This window comes from Cucumis melo, chromosome 8 (genome assembly GCF_025177605.1).
Source record: "Cucumis melo cultivar AY chromosome 8, USDA_Cmelo_AY_1.0, whole genome shotgun sequence".
NCBI lineage: Eukaryota > Viridiplantae > Streptophyta > Magnoliopsida > Cucurbitales > Cucurbitaceae > Cucumis > Cucumis melo.
Genome location: NC_066864.1, coordinates 1,008,274 through 1,019,221, shown reverse-complemented (window position 1 = coordinate 1,019,221; position 10,948 = coordinate 1,008,274). Strand labels below are relative to the sequence as shown.

Here is a 10,948-nt window from a genome sequence, read left to right as displayed (position 1 = left end):
GAGAATGTGGGTTGGGATTTGGGTGTAATAATGGAGACTATATATAAATGCAAATTTTGAATAAATTCTTTTTTTATTATTAAAAAGAAAACTTTAATTCTTTTGAGAATGTGTTTTGGTTGGAGTGAGGATTGTCTCTTTCCATCTCTTCCATCATCAATGGGGCCAATAAAAAGCTTCAATGTATTTCCCTTTCTTCATATACAAGCAATTGAGCAAAACCCCCCATAGCCTACCAAACCTCTCCCTTATTTTTTTAATTCATATAAAAACCCAATACAAAGTTTTCAATATATATATATATATATACTTAATCAATTTAAGTGAAAGTTAAGTCTCATCAATTGCATCATAGAGTTTCACCTTCTTGTCTTCATTGATTTTTCTTTTCTTTTTTTGCAAATTGGATACATATTGTAGTATTATTTCATGACACTAATGGCTAGAAATCTTAAAAAAGAAAAAAACTTTGATTAGAGAGGGAAAGAAAAAGAGAAGAAAAATCTTGTTTTTGGAAGATACAAATTAGAGACAGTATCTTTAAAAACCTAAACAAAAGCACATAATAATATATGTTTATTATATAAATATAATTTGTGGAAATTATTCAATCTCCATAAAGAAGAGATTGTGTAATATTTGATTATTAAAATCATAGTTCACCCCATTACTATATAGTTGACTTCCTTTAATGGTTGAGATTACATTTTAAATTTGTTGAGTGTTGTTGTCATGATGCAATGGCTATCACATGGAAAAGAAATAGTGGAGAGAGAGGGACTTGAGATCCTTTGATATTTATGAAAGTGATGCATATATCTTAATTATGACGTATGAATCATTATGTTTCTATATTACACATGAAATTTTGTAATTTACATTAAAATTATTAATTATTTTATGATCGTTGGAATGCTTATTTAAACTCTATAATTTTATGGGTGTCTCTGAATTTATAATATGATATTTTCTCCCCCATCTTTTATCTACTTGGCTAATATACATTATTAATGAATTGTGTAAATTTTCATGTTGATTTTTCTAATACTATTTACAAGTTTTTCTTCTTCTTCTTTTTTTTTTTTTTTGAATGTTTCTTTAACTTGATTGATTTCTTAATAAGGTATACACAACTTTTTTAGGTTATTGGTTGGGTAATGTCCCAATTTTCAATACAAAAATACCAAAATGGTGGAAGGTGACTTTTTTTGAACAATTAAGACTCTAAAACAAAATTAAAATAGTAATTGAGAGTCGATAATCCAATATAAAATTGTGGACAAAGGAGGCCACTATTAGAACAAAAGAATCCAACTTTTTTTGTACACGTGAAGGACAAAAGAAGGGGTTTTAATTAATTAATTAAGATCCATTCGCTACACTGATCACTATAACTAATTAAGTTATTTAAGTAGGACTAATAGGGATTAAAAAAAAATTAAGGTGATGTGGTCATTGAGCTAAGAATAGCTTAAATAATGATTTGATGAGCAAAGAAATTGAATTTATTTAATCAAAAGTATATATATATAGCAAGGCAAAGAAAGTGGGATTCATGCAAATGGGTCAAATTTTAATTTGAATAGATAAAAAGATGGTTTAAAATGGATGCTTTTTACAATTACAAATACAAAAATACACGTTTTTTTCTCATTAAATAATAAATTAGTTGGTGGCCATATTTGAAGGATGAGTGTTTTTAGAAAGTAATTACCTTTTAATTAGCTTTGGATATTTGGATAAGGATGTGGAAATTACAAGAGAAAACATATGTGTAAAGTCCTCTAAATTTTTTCCCCTTATGTGGCTTTAATTTGTTTGGTATATATCTTGATTCCATTGGAATAATACATAAATTAAACCCTTTAAAATTTCATAGGGTCAAATAAAGCAGGCTCATTATATTTGTTATTGGTGTAATTCAATTTTCTCCATTTATTAAATATGACAGTAGACATACATTTAAAGTTAGAAATTTTGTTATGACAATGCAAGAATCTGTATATATTAATCGAGTTGTTGCAATTCGGTTTAAGGTCTTCAATTTGAAGTTGTAATTTAACAGTAGCATATGAGACTCTTATACTTGATGATTTTGATTGTCACAAGGAGTTCTTCTCCAAATCACGGATTAGGTCAATATAATAAGCCTTTTTCTTCTTTCCTCATCATGTTTTTCTTCCCCTCTTATCTGTAAACATTTTATACAAATCTGTGTGCTCTTAAATTATATTGAACAACTTAGGATTAAGAAAAAATGGGGGGGTGAAAAATGAGGCCCCCATGGGAAGTGACCATGGTGAAGCACTTTTGCGGATGCAATTTGGCCTAAAAAGATACATATAAACAGAAAGTGATTTTCTTTTTCTGATGGTTGGGGGTAAAGTTAAACATATGGTGCAAATTGAAATTGACCCATTACCATCCAACTGTAACCATCTAGTTGCTTCAACTAGATTGATAGTGATAATGTAAAACTCCTTGCTTCTTTTTTATTCTTTATTTTATAATACAATTAGGACCAAAGTTTTCTACAAATTTATTTAATTAAAGGGAGACATTTGATTTCATTTCTCTCCATATGTACACATCTTAAATACTCAATCACACTCTAGCTTAGTCGAGTTTTAGTGTTCAAAATACTTGTTATATATACATCACATAAGTATCAAAATATTAATAGTTCAATACATCACCCTCTTATTTAATAAATGTAACAGGAAAAGAAATGAATAGTTAATAAATGGAGAAGAGTCATAAAATAGACGCAATGAATAAATAGAAAGTAATAAAATATATAAAATAATTACCTTGTGCATGCAATAATTTTGATAAATTGTGAGTATTACTTTTATTTATTTCAAAAGTTTTTTATTTGAGATAATTTAACTTTAAAAAGAGTAAGGAGCTTAGTTGGCAATGATAAGTTTTAGGGAAGAAATCTAGTTGGATATGGTAAAAGATTAATCAATGATAGACAAAGAAAAGGTAAATAAATTGGTCATTATTATTTATTACACATCACAAATAAGAGGCTTTGAATATTATTCAACTTTTTTGTTTCTAAAACAACATATATTTAACAAAAAAAAAAAAAAAAAAAGGTGGTGTTTTCCAAAACTAGGGTTTAACAAAAGCACTCTCCATAAATTGATAATTTACCCTAATTATATTAATGTGAATATTTTTCTCTCCCCCATTTTTATGTTAATTATAATATAAATAAATAAGTCAACATAAAATTAACGGTTTCTTTCGAAACCTTCGTATCCACGTTTGTTGTACTAAAATAATAATATTAAATAAATAAATAAACAACACCTATACATATTATTTTACTCACATTTATTTCGGATTATTTATGAAATATTAATATAAATCAACGTGAATCAAGGTCAGACTCCTGACGCGGACCCGTTGTTTAGCTTTATTAAAAGTAGTTAATTGTATAAACTCTCCCTTATTTTTTTTTTCTATGATCCAAAAGAGAAGAGAAAAAGAGAAAGGGGGATTTATATGTTGATAAAGTAGATTTCTTTCTCTTCTTCTTTTTTTTTTCTTTTTTTCTTTTTTTTTTTTTAAATTTTACAAGGAGCTTTCTCTTTTCTTTTGCTAAAAGGCAAAATTTTGGGTGAAAAAGATGAAGTTAACATTTGAAAATCTAAAGCTTGACATTTAGAAAAGTTTAACAACATGCATGCATGCATGCAATTGAGAATTGACATTTCACATGCTGTCTTTGTAGTAGCCTTTAAAAAAAGTTTGTAAAAACGCTAATTTTTTCTTTTATAATAAAATAAAATAAATATAATAATTAATCATCCAACACTTCGTCTCTTTTGTAAACTCGAAATAAGGATAATACCCAACAAGTAGAAACACCGTAAAAACCTCTCTAAACCATTCTATTCTAATTAAGCCACATGTTCTAATATCATTTTATATTAACGATAAGTTAAAAAATATTTAATATTATATAATTCAACAATATACTATATTATATTTGATAATACTAAAATTAGAACTTTATTGTTGTTGTGAGTCTCTTTTCCTTCCCAAAATTTAAAACCTACATTTATTTTAGAGGGAAAAAAGTAAAGTTTTACAAGGTTTCTATATTTGTGTTTTAGAAAGTATAGTGAATATGTTGGAAGAGAAAATTTGCCTTATATATTATATTTAGGGGTTTATATGTGTGTGTGTGATGATGATGATGATGATGATGTGATAAGATAAGCTAATGTTAAAAGGGGATGTGAAAAGGAAGATTGGTTATTTTAGCCAATATAATAAAGTTTATTATTTGTTAATTAAAATGAATTATATTGTGGGTTTTTGTTGATAAGAATACAACATCCCAACTTCTATTACTATTTGTCAAAAGTTGCCACGTGGGCTCCATGTCATTGGGTCGGATTTTTGGGATAATGGTTGTAGGGATTTTGTGACATAAAAGAAAAAGTAAGATTTAAAATTCTGGCAAAGAATTGAAATGAAGATGAAAGTCAATTTTGACGGTGAAGCTGAGGAACCTCACATTCACTTTATTTATATATATATATATATAACACTTTAGAAATAAATCTCATCCATTCATCCATTTTCTACTGTCATCTTTTTGTTAATAAAACGATATAACCTAATTAACTGCATATTTTAATTTTATCCTTCATCTAATTATATGAATGTTTGGTAATGGTTCCATAAACACACAATCATATACGAATTCTTCATTTTTGTAAAATGAAAAACATAGATCTCATTTGATAATTAATTAATTAATTATTATTATTATTATTTTAAAGTAAACATATATGCAAAAATTTTATATGTTTTATTGCCTGTATTTTAAGAATGTTTTCAAAATAAAAGTCAATTCTTAAAAACTTTAAAAGGTAATCTTTAAAAAACTTGTTTTTATTTTTTGAATTTTAGCTAAAATGTAAAAATCACATATAAAAAAAAAAAAAAACCACAAGACAATTATCCTTTTCACTTTCTTGTTCAGAAGATTTCAAAGCTACAAGTAATTTTTCTTTAAATAAACGTTTAAAAAGAGTTCTTGAGGTGTAAAACAAATGGGCCGTTATTGGGCCTTGATAAAGAAGGGATCTAAAGTCCAATGTAGTCCATAGGCGTCGGTTGGTAATTAAGCAGTGATGACGTGGATTAGGATGTCAAATTATTTTCAAATGTTAAAGGAAAATGAAACTTTGACAATGACCAAACCCATACGTCCAAAGATTTTGTGACCACCCCCCCACTTTATTCCCTTTTTATTTTATTTTTTTATATCACAGATCTTAACCTATACTTTCAATTAAACTATCAATATATGGTTTTGTTATATAAATTGGTCATTTAAACGTTAATAATATCACATTTTATAAGGTTATAAAAAACATATTATTCCTTTTGAATTATTAAGCACAGTCAAACTTAAGTGAAGATGTCATAAATTTTTCAAGTATGTATTTTTTACTTTTATGGCTTTTTTTCTTCTTCTAAATTTAGTCCGTGTTAAAAATTTTCTTTTAAATTTATCATTGATATATATATTTTATTTCCATCTTTCTTTATAATTTTCTTCACTGACATTTGAAAGTGAAACACACATTAATGACATCTGTTGTTTTTCTTTTTCAAAATTTAATTTTTCATTATCAACCAAATTTAATTTTTGTCCTTTGGCATTCTCAATCACCCCAAAATAACTTCAATTTTTACTCAATTGTACCCATGTGAGTCATTTAAAATTATGGTATATATATTGTAGTATGTCCATACTATTACTCGATTCTAGTTACTCATTAATTTTATTACTTGGGAGTTTCCTTTGAACACATCGAATAGTCGAGTAACAAAAAATGAGAATTCTAAAACTGAAGAACTGAGAGCAATAACCCAAGTAAGACTACAGTTGAAACATCTAATAATTTGACTTGTGATGTGACGAAATAAGAGTGATAAGAAAGCATTCGAGCCATGTGAAAATATTCATCCAGACAAAATAAATAGAGCTCTTCCATTTCAAGGGATGGATTGCAGAAGAAAATTTTACTTATAAAACGGGAAAAAAAAAATACTATACTAATAAATAAAATTTCCCGATTAAAAAAATGAAGAATGTTACAAAGGGATATTGGGAATATATATATATAAAATAAAATGAGAGAGAGAGAGAGAAAAAAAAGTTAAAATTAATCAGTGAGAATCCAGTCAAGATCTTCCATGGAAGGAAGTTCAAGGGAGAGCAAGCGATCCAAGTCCTTAAACGACGCGGTATGGATCATCTTAACACTTTGATTAATATTAATTATACTCTCATTATTATTCCGAGCCACCACTCTCTGCCTCTTCCTGCAGATTTCACCTCCGTCCTCTGCTGTGGAGGAATGCTTTCCGGTGAGACTTTGAACGACGGACTTGAAGTTGGAAGCGTCGGTTTGAATGTGGTGGTACTCAATTAGCACCACCCTCACTTCCGCCGTCTTCTTAGGGTTTCCCATTTCTCTTGTTTGTGCTGTTGGGGGGGCTTTATGCTTCTTCTACGACTAATTTCATGCCGTTTTATTGTATATCTCTCTCTATTTATATAAAGAGTAAGATGAGTTGACCGTTTTGAAAAAGTGGGGAGAGTTGACTGAGTCAAAGGAAGCATGCCCATTTCGAAGAATAATATTGATTTTGAAATAATCAACTTGGAGACTTACAATCACTACGTGGTGGTTTCGTACCCCATGCAAGTGCATGATTGTGATTGACACTTTTTCCCCTAGGCTACGAACTCTACCATAATTACCATATAACAATATCTTTAAATTACCATTTCTTCTTTATCCTTTAACTTCGGAGAAATTGCAATAGATAATATGTTTAGAGGTAATAATTAAGTGTATATATTATGTATCTATGTATAATCTACAAAAAAAGGTATAAGTATGATAGAATTAAAATGTTAAGGAAGGAAATGAAAATAGAATGAGGATGATGAGTCCAAGTTGCATCCCAAAATTTTGTTCATAAACAAAATCCAACGACTTCCGACTTGACTTGATAGCCTAATAAATGCAATGGCCCCAAATTTTAGCTTTCTCATCCTAACCACGAGTCCACGACTCTCTAACTTTGATTTCTTTCTTTCTTCTTAATTTATTTGCTAATTTTATAATTATAGTGTTATCTAGAGAGAAATGTTTCCCTCACGCAAAAACGTAAGTTTTTTTGTTTATTATTATCATTAGTTGTTGCTGAAATTAAATAAACTTTTGGTTTCTTCTTTGGTATATAATTAATAATTAATGATGATCATAGGAGTGTTTCAAAATAGATGGACGAAAGAAAAAGAAAAGTTTGCAATAATATTATATGAAATCTTTTTGATTGGTTTGGTTTGGTTTTTAAAGAGTCAAATGTTTGATAGATGGATTGATGGTTGGAGTTGGTATAGAATTATTCAATAATAATTATTAGACTAAAAAAAAAAAAGATGATTCAATAACGGGATTTGAGATCAATTGAGACTTTAAATGAAATTATTCGTAGATATAACATAGTTTAATTTACATTTGAACTCATAGAAGTGCCAAAATATTTTGTTTAAGTCTATTTGGTGATAGACTGTTCTATAAGTACTCTATCAGATCAATGATAGACCTATATCAAGTCTACTATTGATAGCAAAATCTATCAAGTGTAGTAGCCTATTAGTTACTATAAAAAAAACGTTCCATCCAAACATGAATTTTGGATTGCATTTGTGTTATGAACCTATTCCATTACAGCACTTGAAACAACCCTCGGTAATTGACGAAGTAGTATATATAGTATTTTTATCATTAATACAAACATCACTGGTAAAAGCATATCAATAAAAACATATTAATGATATGCATCTTCTATGAATGATAATATGATAGAATGACCCCACAATCAACGCAAAACTGATATAAAACCCAAATAAAAATACCAAAATAATTGACACAAAATTAGAAGAATGATTTAAACATTGTAACGATTTCAATGTTAAAAATCAAAGCCAAGAAGAATCAAAATCAATATCAAAACGTTCAACCAGCGCGAGACATGCATAATCCATGGTTAGGTTGTCCAATATCATTGAGAAATGGAAGACTAATTCTAAAAGGAAACAATCTTAAGAACACATAATAAAATGGATAACAAATAAAGGTATAATAGTAAAGAAATGAGAAATGTTATAAAATTAAGGCTCAAATTAGTAATGCAAACCTCAATTTATTTGAGTTGAAGTTTCAAATTCTGTAATATCGCTTGTCATAGTTGAAGGGGAAAAAACTTGAATAAAATTAGGAAGTAAGTTTGAGTCAAATGGGTAGAAGTTTTCAAAGTCCAAACACACCCTTATGGCTTATTATCATCATATCACCTGCTTTTGTCTTTGAGACTCATAAATCATAATTATAAAGCATAATCATAATCATAATCAAATACAGAGACGGAAGCAAGATGATTGAGTTGGCAGTTTGGTAGGCTCATTAAAGTTTCGAAAATTGTTGTCAACAGAGAAATTTCAAAGGATAAACAAAAGTACAATCATTCAAACATGATGTCAACATTTCATCAAATATTCTAGAAATTTGTAAATTTTTCAACATAAAAAGTTCAAATTTTTCTCCAGACGTCTGAGTTTTTCCTAAATTTGAGAAAAACGAAAAATTTCGAATTAAAATTTTACGCCATGTCTATACAAATATATAATTACAGTATAATTGATAAGTCTATGAATGAAGCAGTTTGTATAAATAAGTAGTGTATCAATTTATGTTTTCTTAAAAAAAATTGAAAATCAAAGAAACTTGCATTTGTATTCCATTAAGAAACATTTCAGAAACACAAAATAAAGGAACCAACCAACAAAGTCAATAATTTGAAACTCGTGTTTAAGCTACAACAAATTTGCACATGGGAAGAAGGCTCCTCTCTATTGACCATACGACAACTCCATTCCCCTCCTTAACAGTGATACTCCAACTCTCACTCACAGGCTTCGCCTCCAGACAATCTTTGAAATTCCAACAACTTACGGTTCGAATCAAATTCAAACACTTGAAGGTCGGAGATTCAAACACCTAACCTCTCTTAGGGTTAATGGATGACACAACGTTGTAACACACCATTACATTACAATTTTGCAACACACTTATGAAACTATCACCATAATCACTCAGCAACCCAAGATGAAAACACAACAATAATCCAAACTAACTCTTGCTAGATCGGTTTATTGGATAGAATCGATTTGGGTTATTCAGAAAACCATTCAAAGATACTCATATTAAGATTTTGAATTCCAATTATAGTCAGCTTCTTCAGTTGAACCGAGCAAGTAAGTTGAAGCTTAAACACTCGATCACAAACACAAACCCCTTAAATTACAACATAATATAGAAACATTTATACATTCCATTTATTCTACTAAGAAAACAGTTTCTATCATCCCTATATTAAAAAGAATTAGAGATCCAACAAGCAAAACACAAAACAAGAGATTTTTACATTGCAATCCGTTGACCGTCCCTTGAAGCAGCAATATAATCGGTAGACCAATTCAAAAGAGAATTCCTCAACCCGAACCGAAGATTCTAAAATCCGGAATACGATTCACGAGAACAACAAAATGCGATTACCCGTTAAATACGAGGAAAGAAGGTAGTGAAATCAAACGGCCTTGATAACCTCGGAAGTGGTGGAAGATGGATGACTAGGGTTTGTATCGTCAAGATCTGGCGTGAAATTGTGGTTGGGATTTAGAGGAGCACGAATGTCGGAGACTTCATCGTCAGGATCGTAATCAGGATTGAGAGAACGATCAATGGCTTCCCGACCTTTCTCCAGGCAAGGTTTGCAAGCTATTTCGATGGTGATCCATCCTGCAACCACCGCTCCGATTGCTATCACGGCCGTCGTTATTGCCCCCATTCCGATTCCGATTCCGATTCTCCCCTTCTACTCAAACTCTCTAATCTCTTCGTGAGTAAACAACAAACAAACAACTCCCCGAGAGTCCGAGACGGAACAAACCGATGCTTACCTTTTTGGGCTAAATCCATAATGTGATCGGCTTCATTATTGGGCCTTGGTCTTAATTAGGCCTAATATAGGCCCATTTAAATTTACATGTTGGCCATTGGAATCCTTTGGTATTTGGGTTTAGGGTATAGCATTTTCTATGGCTCATTTTTAGACAAAAAAAAAAAAAGAAAAAGTAATTTCAAAACTAGACATGTTTGAATGATTGGAAAGATGTGTTTGAACATGTTCACAGTATGTCTAACTCCACTTGTTAATTGTTGGATCACTAATGCATAATGACAAGCTTTCTGAATGTTTTGAATTTGCCATCTAGCTAGCAATATGAGTCACCCACATACCTATAGAATCTAAATTATATTCCTACTTTTTCTATTTATAATTTTAGTTCTAGGGTTTAAAAAGAGTTGTACTACATATGTCATATGCCATATGTGTGTAATATCATATTTTGTCTCTAATTATAAAGTATTCCTCTTCCTATGTCGTGGATGTAAGAAACCCACCGTTAATGATCCATATAATAAATATTTGTGACCGATTCTTTATTGTTTAGTTTTCTTTTTTCTATTTATCTTTGATTGTCGATTTCTTAACCGAAGTATCACACCTAATGTGTAGATTTTCTCTTTTACAAACCATGTTCTCCTTTTTCAACTTCAACGATATCAATTATGAAAATAAGTAACCAAAATTTGTATTTAAGAAAAGATAAGTAGAGAAAAATTAATCTATAAATTGCTAAAAAGTAGGACAACATAACAAGAAAGATAATTTGTGAATTTAAGGGATAATGGAAGGTAAGTACGATGGGATGTGTCGTAATTAGGTTTATGTTGAAACAAAGGATTAAGACATTTTTCACACTAATTCTTAT

The 10,948-nt window shown here is 29.5% G+C and overlaps 1 protein-coding gene across 1 annotated transcript; it reads right to left on the bottom strand.

Annotated features, from left to right (window-relative positions):
• Nucleotides 1-9,372: 9,372 nt before the first annotated feature.
• LOC103484363 (uncharacterized) lies at nt 9,373-10,048 on the bottom strand. The gene has a single exon (XM_008441404.3). It carries the CDS (start codon nt 9,958-9,960, stop codon nt 9,700-9,702), a length of 261 nt encoding a protein of 86 aa, XP_008439626.1. The 5' UTR covers nt 9,961-10,048; the 3' UTR covers nt 9,373-9,699.
• Between the last annotated feature and the right edge of the window lie 900 nt (nt 10,049-10,948).

Bases quoted from the DNA above. Each gene is read 5' to 3' on its own strand.
- LOC103484363 (XM_008441404.3), bottom strand. From the start codon at position 9,960: ATGGGGGCAATAACGACGGCCGTGATAGCAATCGGAGCGGTGGTTGCA.